Below are 21,265 nucleotides of genomic sequence, written 5' to 3'. Positions count from 1 at the left end.
TTAAGATTTTATTCATTTATTTGACAGACAGAGATCACAAGTAGGCAGAGAGGCAGGCAGAGAGAGAGAGAGAGGAGGAAACAGGCTTCCCACTGAGCACAGAGCCCTGATCCTAGGCCTGATCCTAGCCCTGGGATAATGACCTGAGCCAAAGGCAGAGGCTTTAACCCACTGAGCCACCCAGGTGCCCCCCTGATGCCTTCTTTTAAGCCAACACCAGGTGTTCTAAGTTTTTGTTAGAGCACACTTCAGTTCCAGGTACCAATTTCTGTTTTCTTGGTTATTGCTGTGTAACCGACCACTATAAAGCTTAGTGGCTTACAAAAAACCCCAACAACCATTTATTCTGTAACTTTATTCTGTAACTTTCCTAGGGGTTGGAGGCTTTCCCTTCTGTCTCCTACCCCCATCCTCCAAATGTAACTTGCCACAGAAGTTTGTTACACAAGGGTGAAAGAGAAATCGCTGATTGCAGAACTGGGACATGGACGCTTACAAGATAAACCTGGAATATCTTGTTGTGTTAGAATATGAGGAAATGCTCAAAAAAATGAAGATGGGGGGCACCTGGGTGGCTCAGTGGATTAAAGCCTCTGCCTTCGGCTCAGGTCATGGTCCCAGGGCCCTGGGATCTAGCCCCCCATCGAGCTCTCTGCTCAGTGGGGTGCCTGCTTCCTCCTCTCTCTGCCTACTTGTTTTTTTTTTTTTTTTTTAAAGATTTTATTTATTTATTTGACAGAGAGAGATTACAAGTAGGCAGAGAGGCAGGCAGAGGGAGAGAGGAGGAAGCAGGCTCCCTGCTGAGCAGAGAGCCTGATGCGGGACTCGATCCCAGGACCCTGAGATCATGACCTGAGCCGAAGGCAGCGGCTTAACCCACTGAGCCACCCAGGCGCCCCTCTCTGCCTACTTGTGATCTCTGTCTGTCAAATAAATAAAATCTTAAAAACAAAAACAAAAGTAAAAAAATGAAGATGGCATATCAAAAAGATACAGGGGTTCTCATAATCAAATCTGGCTCATAATGGATTATAACCCTTTAAATAAGATGAAAATCTGCATCCATGTAGCAAATAGGACTATAAATCAGTGTGCATGTAATTTTTTATAAATAGAAAGAAAGGGAATATCATAAGTTAAAAAATTTTATATTTGAAAATGAAACAAAGGTCCAGTGTTATTATTTTATATACCTAAAGCAGTCTTTTACAGCTGTAACCTATTTCAGCCTTTTTAAAAAATTATAAAATATTTGGGGCAACTAGGTATCCGACTCTTGATTTCAACTCAGGTCATGATCTTGGGGTCCTGGGATTGAGTCCCATGTCAGGCTCCACAATCAGCTGGGAGTCTGTTCCACAATTTCTCTCCCTCTTCCTTTGCCCCTCCCCCCACTATCTGTCTGTCTCTCTCTCTGTCTTTCTCTCTCAAATAAATAAATCTAAGATGCTTATCTATAGTTTGATAGACATAACAGTTTTTCCCTGTAAAGTTGAATTTGATTCATTTTATGTAAGTACTTGTTTATTTATTTATTTTTTAAAAGATTTTATTTGTTTATTTGACAGACAGAGATTACAAGTAGGCAGAGAGGCAGGCAGAAAGAGAGAGAAGGGGAAGCAGGCTCCCCAATGAGCAGAGAGCCCGATGCGGGGCTCGATCCCAGGACCCCTGGGATCATGACCTGAGCTGAAGGCAGAGGCTTTAACCCACTGAGCCACCCTGGCACCCCCAAGTACTTGTTTAGAAGTAAGTTATTTTCCGGCGCCTGGGTGGCTCAATGGGTTAAGCCGCTGCCTTCGGCTCAGGTCATGATCCCAGGGTCCTGGGATCAAGTCCCGTATCGGGCTCTCTGCTCAGCAGGGAGCCTGCTTCCCTCTCTCTCTCTACCTGCCTCTCCGTCTACTTGTGATTCTCTGTCAAGTAAATAAATAAAATCTTTAAAAAAAAAAAAAAAAGAAGTAAGTTATTTTCAATCCAGGTTATGTAATACTTCTTAAAACAACAAAAAAATTAAGGAAGATAAAGTTGTGATTTGGCCTTTCTTAGCTATGTTAGTCATGTTACAGTCTTACTGTAGCTGAAGCTCTAAGGATAAGGGAGGACAGGATTCTTACTCGTTTCTGAGTTGACAGTTTTTGTTTTATCCATTTATTTGCTCATTTTTTGAACGAATATTTTATTGAGCTCCATACTATGTGCAGTGGAACTACTGAGTGCCAATTGTACGGAGTCGAACAAAGCAGACGTAGTTCCTACCCTTATAACGTAAGAGACTCATTAAATATTTGGTGTATGAATCTAGATTCTTATACACCCCTTCCATTAATATTTAGGATGCTTTTTACTATTTTTTTAGGCTTTTTTCTTTAACTAACATATTATTTTAAAACTCAGCAGTATCTCTGAGTTGAATTTGACATTGAGGGTAAGACTTTCATAAATATGGAAAATAATTGGGCATTTTATTACAAACATAATATGCTAGAACTTTTTTATTGAACATTAGTTTAGTTATTTATTTAGTTTAGTTATTGAGACTTCATGATTTATCCTTTAGCCAAAACTTTTCTCATATTTTTATCAGGCCAAAATGGGTTTTTTATGCTTTGCTCAACTGAATAATACATCCAAGGTCTGTGCCAAAGAGTGGTACAGTTGTTGGCTCATGTCACTAGCATTAGAAGAAAAGATAATGGCTAGTGAAAGACCAAGGCCACATGGAGGATATGATACATAGGAGTAACTTAATAACTTAATTGCAAAGTTGTTTATTATCCAGTTTGTGGCTTTTTGTAGTACTTGGCAAATCTCAATTGAATTAGCAGTCTAGAAAACAAGCTAAGATTGATTACACAGACACAGAGTTGGAAACTTAGGAGGTTTGTGTGACAATAACTAGTTTTGTGAGTATGTGTGAAATCAAAAGCTTACTCCAGTAACAAAAAGATACACTAACCTTTGTGCTTATTTAACCTCACTGAAAGATAAGAAAATTGTTTTAAACATTTTAATGTAAATCATTAAGTAAATGTTTTCTGCATTTTTGTCTTTTAGAAGTAGGGTATACTGAATGCAATATTGCTTCATTTTGGTGACCAAAGATCATAAATTTTTATATTGCACTTTGACCTTGCACAATTCCATATAATTTGGGGAGTTTTGTTACTTGTTTTTGTTGTATTGCTCTCAACCCTAGGAAGCTCACTTTATGTGTGCCCTTTTTGTGTTTTATAGTTTATGAAATAATTTTCCATGTGTTGTTTTATTTGAATCTTAGATTAAGCAGTGACAGAGGAGATAAAGAGAAATGAATGGGTTCAAGATACATTTGGACCAATAAACTGATAGTGTTTGTTGATAGGTTTAGATTAGAAAAAAGTGATTCCAGAATTCTGTCCTAAAGAACTGAATAGGCAAAAGCATTTCCATCATGAGATAGAAAATACTGGAAAACTGATATATTTGCAAATATATAGCATTTCTTTGGCATTATTGTGTAAAGATAGTTCTCAAAGCTGAGAAATCTTTTTCCCTCTTCAGAAAAACATGAGGTCTTTTGAAGCATTTGGTTTATATACAGGACTCAGGACACTGCCTGTAAATGATATTTTCCTACATTAATTAGTCAATAAGTCAAATGTAGTTAAATTCTATATCCATATTCCACTAGTTTGAACTTGAGTAATTAAAAAAATTGGAAACTGAGTCTGTGTTCTAGCTGAGTACCTCACTGTTTTGAACATAATTTAGATTTTAGCAATAAAGAAAAGAGCATAGATAATCAAAGAGCTAGAAATAACATGACTGCTTTAAAAATACAAATACACTGGGTAATTATGTTAAATATAGAGTGTTTCAGTTGAAAGATAAAGATTGTTGGGCAATAAAAAGAAAGCAAAATCTATATGCTGTTTATAAGAGACACATTCAAAACATGATTGAGAAGTGTTGAAAGATATTCTATAGATAAATTAACTATATTGTTCCCTGTGCTTTAACAAACTATCATAAATTTAGCAGTTAAAGAGCTTAATGGTTCCTTTGGATCAGGAGTCTGATCAGGTGTCCAGGCACAGCTTAGCTAGGTCTGCAGCAGGGTTCCAATCAAGGTGTTGACAGGGGCTGCGTTTTCATCAAGAGGCTTGACTAGGGAAGGGTCTGCTTCCAGCCTCTTCAGGTTGTTGGCAGAATTTATTTCCTTTCAGGGGTAAAATTCATGATAGCTTGACTCTTCAAAGCTGCAACAGAGAGAAACAGATAGTTATAACCACAGGAATGACATACATTTTCTTTGCAATCTTTGGTTAAAGACAAGTCTAAGTTGATTTTTTAACAATATAGGTTTGCACTGCTCGGGTCCACTTACATGCAGATTTTTTATAGTATGGTACTATAAATATATTTTCCATAAGATATTCTAAACATTTTCTTTCTTCTAGATTACTTTATAGTGAGAATACAGTATATAATACATATAACATACAAGGTGTATGTTAATTGACCGTTTCTGCTGTTGGTAAGGCTTCTGATCAACAGTAGAGTATTAGGAGTTCAGTTTTGAGGGAGTCAAAAGTTATACCCAGTTTTCAGCTGTGTTGGGGGATGGCACTCCTAACTCACCCACATTGTTCAAGGGTCAAATGTATATCGGCTACTTATGAAGTCCCACCCATACTCAGTTGGAGGGGTTGTTATACAAGGGCATGAACAGGTTGGTTTGGGGGACTGATTTTAATGGGAGTCACATTAAAATCAGTCCCCCAAACCAACCAAATGAAGAAATTTCAAAGCAAAGAACAATACTAGAAATAAAAGAGGTAATTTAAAGGGGCACCTGGGTGGCTTAGTCAGTTAAGTGTCTATGTTTGGCTCAGGTCATGATCCCAGGATCCTGAGATCAAACTCCACATCAGGCTCCCTGCTCGTGGGGAAGCCTGCTTCTCCCTCTCGTACTCTCCCTCCTTGTGTTCCCTTTTTCACTGTTTCTCTTTCTGTCAAATAAATAAAAAAAAAAATCTTAAAAAAAAGTAATTTAAGAATTATAAAAATTTGATTTATCAGAAAAATTTAATAGTTTAAAATTTCATAGGAACACAGTAACAAAAATCCCAAAATATATAAAGAAGAGGCTAAAGAATTACAGAGAGAAATAGACAAGATAGCAATAGTAATAGTAACAGAAGACTGTAATATACCTTTGTCAGCAATTGATATAAATAAACTGCCCCCAAAAAGTAAAGATGAGCCCTGAACAATGTAGTCAAACAAATAGGACCTAATAGACCTAACTAAAATACTATGTGCAATGTAGAAATGTAGAGTACACGTTCTTTTCAGACTCACACAGAATATTTATTAAAGTGGACCATATGCTGATCCATAAAGAAAATGCAGATAAATATCAAAGGATTGAAATAACATAAGGAGTCTTTTCAGACTCACACAGAATATTTATTAAAATGGACCATATGCTGATCCATAAAGAAAATGCAGATAAACATCAAAGGATTGAAATAACATAACATTTTAAAATTTTTATTTATTTATTTGACAGACAGAGATTACAAGAAGGCAGAGAGGCAGCCAGAGGGAGGAGGAAGCGGGCTCCCTGCTGAGCAGAGAGCCAGATGCGGGGCTCAATCCCAGGACCCTGAGATCATGACCTGAGCTGAAGGCAGAGGCTTTAACCCACTGAGCCACCCAGGTGCCCCAAGAGTATTCTTTTACTATAATAAAGTTGTTAGAAATCAACAAAAAGGTAATTAGAGTGTCCTTACGTGTTCAGAAATTAAAGAATATATTTCTGACAGAATAAGACAGAAATCATAATGGAAACTAGAAAATATTTCTAATCTAATATACTTATAAAACATTAATATAAGTAAAGATAAAAATCTTATGATCATCTCAATAGAACTGGGGATAAAGCAAGTAAACAATGTGTAAAACCCTCCTGAGGAAAATTATAAAACTTTATTAATAGGTAAATTAAAGGTGACTTTTATTAATTATTGGAGATGTTCGTGGATTGAAAAATTCAATATTGTAAAGGTGTTATTTCTTCTCAAATTGATATTTGACTCACTGCAATCTCCAGCAAGTGTTTTCATGAAATTAAACAAGCCCATTCTGAAGTTTAAAAGGAGATGCAGAGGACCTAGAAAGCCAAGAAATACTTGAAGAACGATGAGGTAGGAATACCTTAGCAGTTTAGGAACACATCACTCTGCTAGATGGCAAGAATTATTATCCTGCTGTAGTAATTAAGATTGAGTAATACTGACAATAGTGCAGTGTATTAGCTTTCAAGAAGACCCATACAAATATAGACACCTGGTATATGACAAAGGTGTTATTGGCAAATAATAGGAGGGAAGATGATCTTTTCATTAGTGGTCACTGGGATAAATGGATATCCCTGTAGGAAAAATTGAAATTGGCCTCCTAACTTCATATCATACTAGAAAAACAATACCTGGTATGGTAAATGCGATGGTCAAACTATAAAACTTTCAGAAGAATATATCTTTTTATAAACTTAAGGGAAGATTTTCCTTTAAAACTGTAAAAACCACTAACCATAAAGGAAAACATTAATAAGACATTTTACTGTATTAAAGACTGTCATCAGAGATACCACAAAGAGTGTGGAACTTCAAACCACAAAGTGAGGGAAGAGATTTGCAGCAGATATAATTGATACCAGCTTCATATTCAGAATTTATAAAGATCTCCAACAAATCAAAAGACTTTATAAGAAAGGAAATCTATGGCCAATAAACAAATGAAAAGCTGTAGTACCTCATTAATAATAAAGGAAATGAAAATTAAAATCACAATGAAATGCCACTGTATGAAAATCTTTAAAACAAAATAAACATATTAAGACATCTCATAATAACAAGTATTGGAAAAGATGTGAAGCCACAAGAAGTCTTCCACACAATAGTTACACAAGGTGTAACCACTTTGGAAAACCATTTGTCATTCTCTTGTGAAGCTGAAGATTCCTACATCTTATTACGGAATTTTCACTCCTGGATATTCATCTAGATCAATGTGTAATTGAAGTGTTCATCATTAGTAGGATAAGCAAATAAACTGTGGCATGTTTATATAAAAGAGAACTATGAAGACAGTGAAAATGAAGGAACTACTGCATGATATACCTTACATGAAAATAGAAGGAAACAAATTCTCCCCTAAATCTCCAAAAGAAATGTAGCCCTGCCAACACACCTTTATTTTAACCCAATGAGATTTATTTCTGACTTCTGATCTCCAAAACAATAGGTAGTTAGTACTAAAAATTATAAAGTGTTAAAACTATCAAGGAAATGATTATCACTAAAATCAGTAGATTAGTTTCTCTTTTGGCAAGGGAAAAGATTATGATCAAGAACAGCTACATTGGAGCTTCTAGGGTACTGGCAATATTTTTATTTCTTTGAATGCATATATGTTTTATGTAGTCTTCTCTCCATATGAAGTTAGCATCATTGCTTTTATAACCAGAAAGAGTTTTAAGAATACTACATACCCATAGTTTTTTAAACTGAAGGTTATTTCTTAAAGGCTTTTTTAAAAAATTTATTTATTTATTTGAGAGAGAGAGTGAGAGAGCACACAAGTGGGTGTAAGGGCAGAGGGAGAGAATCTTGAAGCAGACTCCTTGCTGAGCTGGATTTCACAACCCATGAGATCATGACCTGAACTGTAATCAAGAGTCAGACTTAACCAACTGAGCTACCCAGGCACCCATGAAGGCTTTTTAAAACACATTTCTTTGATTATAAAATTATTTCTTCCTTGAGGGAGTGTGACAAAAAATATTTTTTATAAACTGTTAGTACTTTGCAGTATTTTCTGTAATATGATCATAGATTTATAGCCTGTAAAAAATTACTTAGTTAACATAAGGAAGTAGCTACTTGTCTTCTCAAATTGAAATAAAAATACAATTTAAGTGGAAGAACTTGTAAGAACCCTTATCCAAAACTCTGGTTTCAAAAATAGATTATATCTTAAATTTGCTAAATATTAAAAAATTAAGGAGTACTCATTTATTGAAATGCGTCTAAGCCTAGTATATATCTTGCTGTTATTTTTTCCCTGCTTAACATGGGGATAAAAAAAATGTTGGAAGTTATTTGTTTCATTTTCCTGGATTTTAAGTAATTTAAAGATTTATTTATTTATTTATTTGAGAGAGAGCATTTGAGTGGGGAGGGAGGTAGAAGCTGACTCAGCAGATTTCCTGCTGAGCATGGAGCCTGATGCAGGGCTGGATGCCAGGACCTGCCAAAGGCAGATGCTTAACAGACTGAGCTTAAATCATGTTTAAGGTTCAATTTAAGCTTAAATCAATTAGGCAGCGTAATCCCTGCCTAAATTTAATCTGTTGCCTGGAGCTGTCATCTTGGAGGGTTAAATTTAAATAAGGAGCAGTTTACAATGAATTTAATTTCTTTAATTTCTTCAACTTTTTAAGTTTATGTATTTGTTTAAGTAATCTCTACACCCAATGTGGGACTCAAACTCATGATCCCGAGATCAAGAGCCACATGTTCCTCCAACTGAGCCAAACAGGCACTCCTCATTTCTTCAACTTTTAAAATTATAGTAATAAAATTTAAATAGGGATTGATAAAAAAAAAAAAAAGAATTCTTACTGCATTTAGTATGAAAGAAACCATTTATAATGTGATTTTATAGGAAAATTTTAGTCTTAAGTATTTGATGGTCTTTGTTAACTAGGGCATTAAAACTTTTTCCTAATGAATACAATATGGGGAGGCATTTTGGCAAGATAGTGATCTGTTTCCCAACTTCAGTTACTAACTATCACTTGAGAGTGAAACAGCTCTGTGGCATGTAGGCTGGAGGGGCCTAGAGGGAATATGTGAGTTTGGGGAATATAATGTGATCCAAATGAAAACAAGAGGTAATAGCCTGTGGGGCAATTATCAAAATTTTTGAGTCCTCAGAATGAACTCTGCACTTGAGTAAAAGCTTACTTCCATCCCATTGTAGAGGTTGCTTCTACAATTTTGGTGTTAACTGCCTTTCAAGGGACTCCCAAGCAGCTTGAAGGATGAGCTCCAAGATGACGATGATGCAAGCCATGAATGGCAAACGAAAACAGTTCACTTAAAGGAACACCAGCAGCCAGAGACAGGATGAACAAGGATTGCATCTGGAACAAGTGATTTCAGTGAAATAGAACAGAAGTAGAAACTTCTGTTCTATTGACAGATTTAACAGGCAAAACAAAATAAACTATCTTAGATTTTCAAGAGAAATAGAGAGACGTGCTTCTAATCATAGGGTAAAAGAAAACAAAAAGCGGGGAGCTTTTTTATATATTAACTTGTGGAAAGGGTGATTATTGGTGAGACTCAAATTCCTGGTCTGATACATTGAGTAGAAGAGTATAGCCAAATGGGGTAATCAGTGGGTGTATAGATACAGATATAGATATAGATATATGTTTCTATGGAAGGAGAGAGAACAAATGAAGGAGGTGCAGTAACTAAAGCTATACTAGGCAAACATGTCTCTGGTTTGAAGAAAAACTGAAAGAGCCTGCTGAGTTCCAGACTAAACTGTTGAGGATGGTGGGGAGACAAGAAAAATAAGCTGTTTACAAAGGAAAAAATCATCGTATATGTGCCAGACTACTCCATGTGACCCTGGAAGCTAGATGGTAGTAATATAACATCTACACGTTCCTAAGAAAGGACCTGTGCCTATACCTAAGCAGGTATTATTCACATGTTGTGGTGAAAGCAAGATATTTGTGGACACACAGTAATACAAGTCCTCCATTTAGGAGATGTTCTCAGTAAATGATTCTCACCAATAATTGCCAACAGAGACTTTGAGATAGGGCAGAAGAAGAGAGAAAACAGTGGTAAGCAAGTGAATCTCACAGTATATTTAACTAGCTCTAAATGGATAATGACAGAGTGACTTTATGTCAGCAGATGCCTTTGTCTTCTCCATTTCCTGGAAGTTAGCAAAAGCTTCAGTAGATGTGGGTTCTGTCCCTCTGGCAAGACCATAAGTGATTTTCTATTCTTCCAGAGGGAGGCATACAATTTCTGATTGTCTTGTTGTTTAAAAAAGCTGTTAATAGGGCGCCTGGGTGGCTCAGTGGGTTAAGCCTTTGCCTTCAGCTCAGGTCATGATCTTGGGGTCCTGGGATTGAATCCCGCATCAGGCTCTCTGCTCTGCAGGGAGCCTGCTTCCTCCTCTCTCTCTCTGCCTGCCTCTCTGCCTTCTTGTGATCTCTGTCTGTCAAATAAATTAAAAATTTAAAAAAATTATTAAAAAAACTGTTAATACTCAATTCTAGATCCATTAATTCATTGAGGGTTGCAAAATGGTGACATTCTATCATTTTTTATTTATAAGGCGAACACTTAACAGACACTTTATCTGTTTGGTTACTCAGTGATACAGTTCATAGAGGAAAGGCAAGTTAAATGTTTTCCCCTTACTTTATCAGTTTATGAGATAATGAATGCGTTCTCTATCATCTTTTGGGGGAAAGGGCTAGATGTCATTATAAACTAATATAATTCAACGTATGTGATACATTGGAGTCCTTTGTAATTATTGTCTCCATTGAAGCTGAGATTTGTCTCATCTTTGGCCTAGAAGCAGAATGGTTCCTGACTACTTTTGACATGACCCTGATAATCTTTGATGATAAAGAAAGGGGCAGTATAATGGGGCACCTGGATCGCTCAGTCAGTCAAACCATCTGCCTTCAGCTCAGATCATGATCCAGGGTTCCTGGGTTTGAGGCTCATGTCAGGCACCCAGCTTAGCAGGGAGTGTGCTTTTCCCTCTCCCTCTGACTGTCTCCTTTACTCATGCTCTTGCTTATTCTCTGTCTCTCTCAAATGAATAAATAAAAAAAATCTTAAGGGGGGGGCAGTTTTTTTTTTTTAAGTTTTTTTAAGTTTTTTGTTTTTTTTTTTTAAATCCCAGAATGTTGTCTATGCTTTTGGGAAGGTGGTTTTTAGGATCTATTTGTTTCCTAGGATATTTGATACTTAGTATGATCTCTGGTGTAATTGTGGACAGATATGCCTTAGAATTTGTGTTACTTACAAAAAATACTGGTTTTATTTTTTAAGTATATGTGGGTACTCAGAGAAGGAATCAGTATTTCCCAACAAAAAGATGGAGAGGAGTATGTTAAAATTTTTTTTCAGTTGAATAATAAATATTTGAATGTTTACTCTAGACCATTCTTCACGATGGAAACACTTGGGAATTCAGACAATCATGAAACCTGCTTATTTATCTAACATTTTGGAGTTCTAATGTTTGACCTTAAAACTTAATTTATTTTTTCTTTCAGATCTGTCACGAAATCGTCTCTCTGAGATTCCCATAGAAGCATGTCATTTTGTTTCTCTCGAGAATCTCAACTTATACCAAAATTGTATTCGGTATATACCAGAGGCAATTCTAAACTTACAAGCTCTAACATTCTTAAATATTAGGTAAGGATGCTGTTTCTTTCTTTATTTTTTTTTAATTTTTAGTTTTATATGGTATTTTCAGTTCTCTCTTCCCTTTCACTGAAATTTACATTATCTATTCATATCTGCAGTATCACTGAAATTTACATTATCTATTCATATTCATTCTTAGGCTGAATTAACAATATTTCCTATGTGCTTCTAGTTTTCTCCCTTTGCCTTTAGCTTTGCAATAATTAAGAAACTGTAAGGGTCATTGGCCTGATAGGCTTACAGTAGTCTTGTAGTGATTCTTCAATTACATTTTCAAATAAGCTTTCTCAAATGAGAATAGATCTGAAAGTACTTTCATTGTTGTGATTTTGCATTTTTGTGTACTAAGTTCTGAATGTGTAAATGCATTTATTTAACTCCTTTCTATTTTTTCATATTTTAGAATACTTCTTTCACTGTTTTTTTTGGTTATAAAAGTTATATTCACTGGAAAATAATGAGCAAATGTAGAAAAGTATGAAGAAAATTCATCACAATGTTGTATCTGAGTTATAATTATAGGTGATGTTTTCCTTTTTCTCTAGGCTTTCAATCAAATTTCTAAATGATATTTTTCCCCTTGGCATGATATACTCTTTGGAAGTATTTTTGTATGTGAAGATTTTATTCTATAGTTTATATACTTCTAAAACTCATTTTCCCTCTCAGATACTTAGTTTATTTCAGGTTTTTGCCATGGTAAAAGTAATACTGGCAGAGACTCTTGTTTGTAAATGTTTATCTTTCTCTTTCCTTAAGATAAATGTCTAGGAATAGAATTGTTTTAATATTATTATTATTTCTAAGATTTTATTTGAGAGAGAGACAGCAACAGAGATAGTGAGAGAGCATAAGTGGGGAGGAGAGGGAGAAGCAGGCTCCCTGCGCTTGATCCCAAGGCCCCAGGATCCTGATCTGAGCCAAAGGCAGATGCTAACTGACTGAGGCACCCAGGCATCCCAGAATAGAATGACTGATTGAAAAAGTTTTAAAGACTCGTGATCTATATTAGTCAAATCAGCAAAAGGTCTTGGAAATGGGGTGAACTGACCCTAGAGATGAAAAGCTTAAATCTATATAAGTAAAATTTTAAATTATTTTTATCCTAATGATAGATGTATATTTTCAGTACTGATTTCGCATATTTTTATATATATAAAAGATTTCTTTTTTTTTTTTTAAGATTTTATTTATTTATTTGAAAGAAAGATAGTGAGAGAGAGCATGAGAGGGGAGAAGGTCAGAGGGAGAAGCAGATTCCCCTTGGAGCTGGGAGCCCAATGTGGGACTCGATCCTGGGACTCCCGGATCATGACCTGAGCCGAAGGCAGTTGCTTACCCAACTGAGCCACCCAAGTGCCCCATAAAAGATTTATATACCTATACTTCAGCTGGTGTGACATATTTGAAATCACAGCCTGTCACTTGTTTTCCATAGAACTATATTTGGATCATTTATATACATTTGATTATAATGTATGTAATGGTGAGGGAGTAGATACAACTACTTTTATGTTTATAACTCTTGTTTGGAAGACAGGAGAGGATAACAGTCATCTACTGTATTTTTAAATCACTTTATCATTCATAACAGTAATTTAAATAAATAATATATGTTGTGTTTATATAGCACATCATTATTTACAAAGGAATTTTATGGTACAGGGTCCTGTAGGATAGGTAGAAGAGTTATTAAGATCCTCAACTTATATATGAGGAATCTGTGTAAAAAATGAATAATGCTGTGCTTAAAATCACAAAGGTGATACGTGAGGAAATGGAGGCCAGAATCCAAATCTGATATCCTGTTTGTTTCTTCCAAGACTTAGGTTTGTCACTTTACTGAGTGTAGAATAGGAAAGATGGAAATTTCTTTCTTGAGTGGTGGGTTCTTACTCCTTTCTTTTTCTACTTATCCATTTAGTCGGAACCAACTGTCAACGTTACCAGTGCACTTGTGTAATTTACCACTGAAAGTCTTAATTGCTAGTAATAACAAATTGGTGTCACTTCCAGAGGAAATTGGACATCTCAGACATTTAACAGAACTTGTAAGTTAATGTTTTACTTTTTCACTGTCCCACATGTATGTATATCCATAGTCATACCATAATCTGTCATGTGATAAAGACCCATTATTAAGGTGTGTTGTTTAGTTTTCTTCAGGTATGAATAGTGAAGTTTTGCTGATTGATCAGTACTAAAGTGTTTCAGGACAGAGTTAAAGTACTTAAAGTGCAAGTCTAATAGACCCACGTGGACTGGGAGAAAATCATTAGAATTAAATTTTAACCAGTATTCATTGATTTCCACGTTACTAAACTTTTGAGATATAAGTTAATAATGCATTTGAATTTTTCAAAATCTTAATAGTGTCAGTGTTCCGATTTTTGGTTAGCCCCTACAGGGGAACAGGCACTACAAAGATCAGGCTTATTTTTTTTGTCTTATGTGCTATCTCTAGCACCCCTCGCCTTCCATAAAGTAAGCTATTCTTTACTGCTTTATAGTTTCTGAGAAGTTTGACTTTCATTTACTACTCCTTGTTATTCTTTAGTACTTATGTTCTGGGCATGGGAATGGAACTTTTCCGATTAAACACCACAGTAACATTATGAATTAAGTATTATAATTATCATATTAAACCCGAGGAAAGTAGCACTTAGATAATTTGCCCCAGGTTCCATAACTGAAATAGAATTTGAAATCAGCCTACCTTAACTTCAGAGCCCATGTTTTGTATTTCTGAAATGGTCAAATACAATTTTATCCATTGAGATTTGGAAGGATAGTTTCATGTAGGTTTATTAACAAAGATAGACATCATAAACAAAAAATGCACATGTAATTTAACTGGACCACACATTAGCTCTCTCTTTTTTTCAGGTGAATTATAAATATAAAAGGTCACATGTAAAAATACACAAATATATTAAATCTGGAGTATTTAGACTATTTATTTAGAGACAATAAGATCTAGGAAATAAAGTCCAAAATACAGGTTTGTTGGCATTTCTTCAGAGCTTGGGTTATTAACATGAACTAACAGTAAATTTTGCTTGTGATTCAGATTCTGATTTTTCAAACCAGAACTTTCTGTATCTGCTTATTGAATCATAAATACCTAAGCTATATCTTGTAGAAGGAGCTTTTAGCTTTCTACAGAAGAGGTAAATCGATACCCTCAGTTATATAGTTTGTGCCAGAGTGAGAATTATTATTATTATTATTTTTATTTGAGAGAGAGAAAGAGAACATAAGAAGAGGGAGGGTCAGAAAGAGAAGCAGACTCTCTGCCAAGCAGGGAACCCGATGCAGGACTTGATCCAGGGACTCCAGGATCATGACCTGAGTCGAAGGCAGTTGCCTTACCAGCTGAGCCACCCAGGCGCCCGAGTGAGAATTAATAATCCCAAAGCTCCTGATTTCTACTTGATAAAACATGTTTTCACAACATCCTTATTGCTTTTTTCCTTTATTTTCCTTTTTTTTTTTTTTTAAGTTTATTTATTTAAGTAGTCTCTATAGCCAACATGAGGCTTAAACTAAAGACCCCAAGATCAAGAGTCACCTACTTCTCCAACTGAGCCAGCCAGGTGCCGCTATTTCTCTTCATTGTTTTTTTTTTTTTTTTTCCCTCAAAGATTTTATCCATTTATTAGAGCAAGAGAGTGAGAGAAAGCACAAGCAGGGGGAAGGGCAGAAGCAGAGGGACAAGCAGACTTCCCACTAAGTGGGGAGTCCCATGCGGGGCTGAAGGCAGAGGCTTAACTGATTGAGCCACCCTTCCCTTCATTTTTAAGTGAAAATAAACTTCAGTCTTTCAAGATATACATTTTCCAAGAGAAATATTATAAATTACTATTACCTTCTGGCTCAGGTTCAGTTTTCCCTATCCTTTCAACTTCTCTTCCTTTTAATTTTGATGCCCAGAGCATTGGACTAAAAAGTATAGCTACTGATTCTACTTCAGTCATTAATTGGTAGGAAAAGTAAAGTAATATTTTCTCTAAGAATATTATGGGAAAATATAAAAATAATGTTTGAAGATTATTGAAGTTTTGGTAAGTGGTCTTTTCAAATAGTCTATTAATATTGTCTTTTTACTCATATTCTAAAGGAGTTCTAAGTGTTAATGTGGCATCTTGGAGCTTTTATTAACCTAGACAACTTCCTGCTGTTATACATGGAAAAATGCTATACATTTTTCTGGCTGGTCTCAGAATTAAGGAATTCTGAATTTGTCAGTCTTGGAATCTGTAGTCAGCCTCTTCTCAGAACTAGTGGAATCAAGATGTTGACCAATATACCAGAAGGCCCACATAATACTTGTGTTGGTACCAGCTTGATCAGATGCCAGTAGAGCAGTGTCTATTTTTTCCATGGCCTATGAGTTATGTGTACTTCAGTATTTTTTCCCTCACTTTCAGTTTGATAAAGAATTTTTTGAGCTATCTTCAATGCATTTTTTTAAAGATTTTATTTATTTATTTGAGAAAGAAGGAGCATGAGAGGGGAAGGGGCAGAGGGAGAAGCAGATTCCCTGCTGAGCAGGGAGACTGATGCGGGACTCAATCCCAGGACTCCAGGATCATGACCTAAGCCAAAGGCAATCGCTCACCCAGCTGAGCCACCCACACGCCCCTCTTCAGTGCATTTTTATTTTACATTTTTGAGCAGGTGAGCTGGTATTTTGAAAATAGGAGTTCCTTTCAATTTTTTTATCATTATAATTTTTACTATTGTTTTGTTTTTTTCTTCTAATTTCATTAAAACACGTATAAAATATTGTCCTAAATAGATCTGTTGATATACTTTTTTCTAATTTACCTTTTCACTAGAATTTTCATTTGATTTGATCCTAGGCCTTCTGTCCTTATCGTGTCATTTAATTTTTGTTCTGCTCATAAAATTAGTGTAGATCCATATAAAATGTGTAAAATCAGTCAGAGGCCTCTACATTTTTAGAATTAACAAGGGGACACAGAATTTTTTTTTTTTTTTTTTTTTTTTTTTTTACAGTTAAGACAGATCATAGTATTACTTTATCAAACCTCATTTTACACATGGTTTAAAGTGGACAAATTTGTAATATTAGAACAACTCTTTACCTTATATCTTTTTGAGATAGGATGTGAGCTGCAATGAAATTCAAACAATACCTTCCCAAATTGGTAATTTGGAGGCCTTGAGAGACCTTAATGTAAGAAGAAACCACTTAGTACGTTTGCCTGAAGGTAAGAAACTGAAATAATTGTTTTGTTATTTTTTGTTTTATTTTGAAGATCTCTCAGACTGATAGGTACAAGACAAAAATGTATACGAGTTATAGGCAACGTTGGAGATACAGTAGTTCAGCTACTTAATAGATTTTAAAGTTAGAGTCTTCAGTGAAAAACTCCAATAGCTATTAACCAGTGATTGTATTTTTAGATCGTGTCAGAATTAATTCATAATGCAAGGTAGGGTCCCTGAAAGTTTTAGTACTTGCAACTATTGGGAGAAATAGATCATGTTTTTGATTAGGAAATAGTTTAGTGTGATGAAAAATATTCCTGCAATTTGCACTGACTTAAAATAGACTTAACTTGAACTTAATCTTCCCTGGAAATGTTCAGATAGAGGCTAATTAATGGTTGTGGCTAGTTAATGAGGTGATGTGTAGAATGAATAATGAATGCAGTGAGAGACTGCACTGGGAGGCTGGTTCTCTTAGGCCTACTATAGGCTCTGGTATATGTATCTAAATGATAAAAATGATTAAACAAATTAAGAATAATTTATCAATCCTTCAAAATATGAATTCATGAAAGAAGCCATAAAAAGAAATGAAAAATGGGGAGAACTTGGATCAGAGTATATATTTCTTTAATTTTATTATGGAAAATTTCATATATAGATGAGAGCAATGAATAATCCAGCCAAAGTAGTGATCAGCTCCGGGAAACTTCATCTGTACTCCCATCCACTTTCCCTTACCTTTGTCCTTTAGAAGGTATATTCATGACTACGATGCTGTAGGTTCTTCTACAAAAATCGACTTGTGTAGTAAATAATGAAATAACTAATGAAACTTTTGCTTCACTGTGGAATCCAAATGTTAACACCAGTTTAATCCAGTATGATTTTTAGTTCTAACAAATTTTTAGTTCATACAAGTATGACTGACATTTTGGATGTCAAACTATCTCAGTAAGTGACCTTTTAGTCCACTTTTATACATTTAGTGCGGTCAGACTAGCCAAAATCCTGCATAACTTTCATCTTACTCACTTACTCAGTAACCTCTACACCTTTTATTTTTAGAGCCCTTCCTCATTTCCTCCTGGGTCTACTTTTACCCCCTCAGGAATATGAATGAAGGCCCCCAGCAGAACTGATCAACATCATGCCATAAGTCTCATAACCCAAAATTTCTATCCAAGATTACCCTTCTACTCAGGACCCACTTACGGTGATTGATCTTTAAAGGCATATTAATATAATAATATGGACTTACTACAAAATCAATTAATGAAAACATTGGGATTTTAGTGAAAATGAAAATTCAGAGTTTTAAATGACAGTTACAGTCTAATAGTTTTATCATCTAATTGATTTCTCTATCAAAATTTAAATATATGTTACAAGAAAATGGTGAGTCACACATATAATTTTAAATGGCTTTAAAGCTTATCTTGTAATCTCAGCATATTCAGCCAAACTGAGATGGGAAGAAAGCTTTATTCCAGTAGCTATATATGTTAGTGTGTGAGTTCATGTTCATTAATTGGTGGTTTGGTAGATAAGACGTATGTCTCATTGCCATTTTGATTTTAAATTTTAATTGTTATAAAGTAATATATTGCTCAGAAAGTCAAATAATATAAAAATATATATAACATAAAATAGTATAAAAATATATCATTCAGAAAGTTGAGTATAAAAAGCTCAAAATCAATAATGGCATTCTGCTGCCTCAACCATCTCCCTCCCCAGTTGTTGTTTTTTACGATTTTATTTATTAGAGAGAGTGTGCTTGCACGTGCACATGGAGGAGGGGAAGAGAGGGAGAGAGAATCTCAAGCAGACTCCCTGCTGAGTATGGAGCTGCCACATGACTCGATCTCATGACCCTGAGATCATGACCTGAGCTGAAATCAAGAGTTGGACCTTTAACCAACTAAGCCACCAGGCACCCCTCCACTTCCCCAGTTTTAATGTCTGGAAGCATTTACCTTTTCTGCCTTTGACTATTTCCACTAGCATTTGCTGACATATTTCTAAATAGTGGGCTTTAACAGCTTTACTGGATTTATCAGTCTTGACATTTATTTATGTCAGCTCCTGTTATGGTAGATGACTTGATTTTTTTTTTTTTTAAGATTGTATTTATTTATTAGAGAGAGAGAATGCACAGAAGTAGGCAGGGCGGCAGGCTGAGGGAGAGAGACAATCAGGCTTCCTGCTAAGCAGGGAGCCTGATGCGGGGCTCAATACCAGGACCCTGGGATCATGACTTGAGCCATAGGCAGATGCTTAACTGACTGAGCCATCCAGGCGATCTGATAGATGATGGTTTAACTTTCTTACACACTATCACCATCATAGCTTTACTTCCCTCCTACTGTCTTCCCAGTGTAGTTTTATTACGACTTTTGATCAAAGTATTATTGTTTATGTTACTACAACTATATAAATGTTATTCCCTGCCAATTCAGTTGATATATTCTGATTTTTTTTCTTTTTTCTCTATCTTATTTTTGTTGCTGTTTTCATCTTGTTTTGTTTTGTTTTTGCTTAGTTTTTTTATGTGCCTATGGCTAACTCCTCCCTCCTTTTCTAGTGGAGAGACCACATTCATGTAATTTTTATTACACTATTGTAATTGTTCTATTTTATTATTAGTTATTGTTGTTAATTTCTAACCATGCCTAATTCATAAATTAAACTTTATCATGTATATGTATACAGATATGTATGTATAGGAAAAATCATAGTATATATCAGATTTGGTACTATCTGCAGTTGCTGCATCGCTAGGGGTTTTGAAACATATCCCCCATAGATAAGAGGGGACTGACTACAGGCATTCAAGAGCGAAGGATGGGATGGGGTTGGGTAGGAAAGTGCTGAGGTCTCTGCACTACGTAGTCTTCCTCTTAAATCCTGTTTTCAACTGGCTGCTCATCCTGACTTTCCATTTTGCTTGAGATTCCTGAATTCAAAGGCTTTTGATTCAGTTTCACTAGAGAATAACTTATTGACCCCTGTGGTGATTGGAGAGGGGTTGTGCTTCATGAGTTGAGATTGGGAACTTAGGCATTTAACTTGTTCTTTGTACACACTATCATCTAATCCATTGGTTATGCCTACGTTTCTGTGGTATCAGGCCTCTGGTTTCTATAGTTCTGTGAGCGCTTTTCACTAGTATTCCCATCTGTGAGCAACTAGATTTCATTTTACAATATCAGTTCATTATTAAGAAAGGAGATAAATACATTAAATTTGTTATTATTTAACTAGAAGCTCCTGTAAAAATTGTCCAGTTTTGAAATATCATGAATTGTTCATTTCCTTCTTATCACCCTGCAGAGCTGGCAGAACTGCCATTGATACGATTAGACTTCTCCTGCAATAAAATTACAGCAATCCCTGTTTGTTATCGGAACCTCAGGCACCTACAGATGATCACCCTAGATAACAATCCACTACAGTCTCCTCCTGCACAGGTAAACTCTAGTGGGTCTGAAGTATGTTGGAAACTTTTTCAACAAGGGGTGAATTTACAAATTGAAGTTCTATGCATTTATCTTTTTGTTGGAAATGAAATTCTTTTAAAATAAACTCACACACATATGTATTCTTTAGAAGCCCTGAATAAATGGGATGAAGGGCAGGTAATATTTCCAGAAGTGTTTCGGCTTTCATTAAATTGACTTACTTTTTTAGGCTGAAGGGTTCTTCTTGAAGTTTCTCGAATATAATTTGAGTTAATTCCTTTCTAGTAAAATTTGCATGTAGGCAAATGTAAACATGAGAGACACATAAAAATACTTGGTTTTCAGAATTAAAGATTATCAGTGCGTTTCTTCTGACCATTGTTTTTGTCCCTTTTTATTTCTAAAATCTTAAGTTCGTCGTTTAGTTAATTTGGTCATTTGTTTATCAGTGACAGATACGAGACTATTTAATAATAATTATAAGGTAATTTTACATATAGATTCCAGCCATCCCACGATCTGAAAAAATTTGCCAGCCTGTATATTTTTGAATTTAATTTAATTTATTCTTTTATTACATTCAGTTAGCCAACATAATAGTGCATTATTAGTTTTGATACAGTGTTCAGTGATTCATTCGTTGTATATAACACCCATTGCTCATCACAACACGTGCCAGCCTATATTTTTCACTGTAGCATTTGAATTCTATAGTTGATGATGGTCTTATTCAGACCTCTAGATGGCAGCTATAAAGCTTTATGAGTAACCTTCATTCCTATAGAAGGATCTCATAATCCTAAAGAATTTGTATTTTGACTTCCATCAACAGAAATAGAATTTTAATAATTAATAATTCTGCTTTTCTCTCTTACAGAGTAGGATTCAAAACATAATTGTGCATGATTGTTGAATTTCTAAAAGCAAAAGTTGCCAGTGTAATCTGTGGGGTACAATGCTTTAAATCCCTGACTATGCTTAACTAGTCAAGATGATAAGTTTATTTAGTATTCTCTCAGTGTTTATAAT

General features: G+C 35.2%; 1 protein-coding gene across 9 annotated transcripts in view; it reads left to right on the top strand.

Moving 5' to 3' along the window:
- LRCH3 (leucine rich repeats and calponin homology domain containing 3) overlaps window positions 1-21,265 on the top strand; it is a 117,177-nt gene that overhangs the window by 39,936 nt on the left and 55,976 nt on the right. For all 9 annotated transcript variants that reach the window (XM_059391140.1, XM_059391137.1, XM_059391134.1 and 6 more), the window contains exons 2-5: window positions 11,378-11,522; window positions 13,459-13,585; window positions 16,666-16,771; window positions 20,109-20,245. In XM_059391140.1, the coding sequence (XP_059247123.1) occupies window positions 11,378-11,522; window positions 13,459-13,585; window positions 16,666-16,771; window positions 20,109-20,245 (515 nt within the window). The remainder of the gene's footprint in view (window positions 1-11,377; window positions 11,523-13,458; window positions 13,586-16,665; window positions 16,772-20,108; window positions 20,246-21,265) is intronic.

The sequence above is a fragment of the Mustela nigripes genome, chromosome 2 (assembly GCF_022355385.1).
Source record: "Mustela nigripes isolate SB6536 chromosome 2, MUSNIG.SB6536, whole genome shotgun sequence".
Taxonomy (NCBI): Eukaryota; Metazoa; Chordata; class Mammalia; order Carnivora; family Mustelidae; genus Mustela; species Mustela nigripes.
Note: the sequence above shows the minus strand (reverse complement) of the source record. Positions and strands in the feature narration are given on the sequence as shown.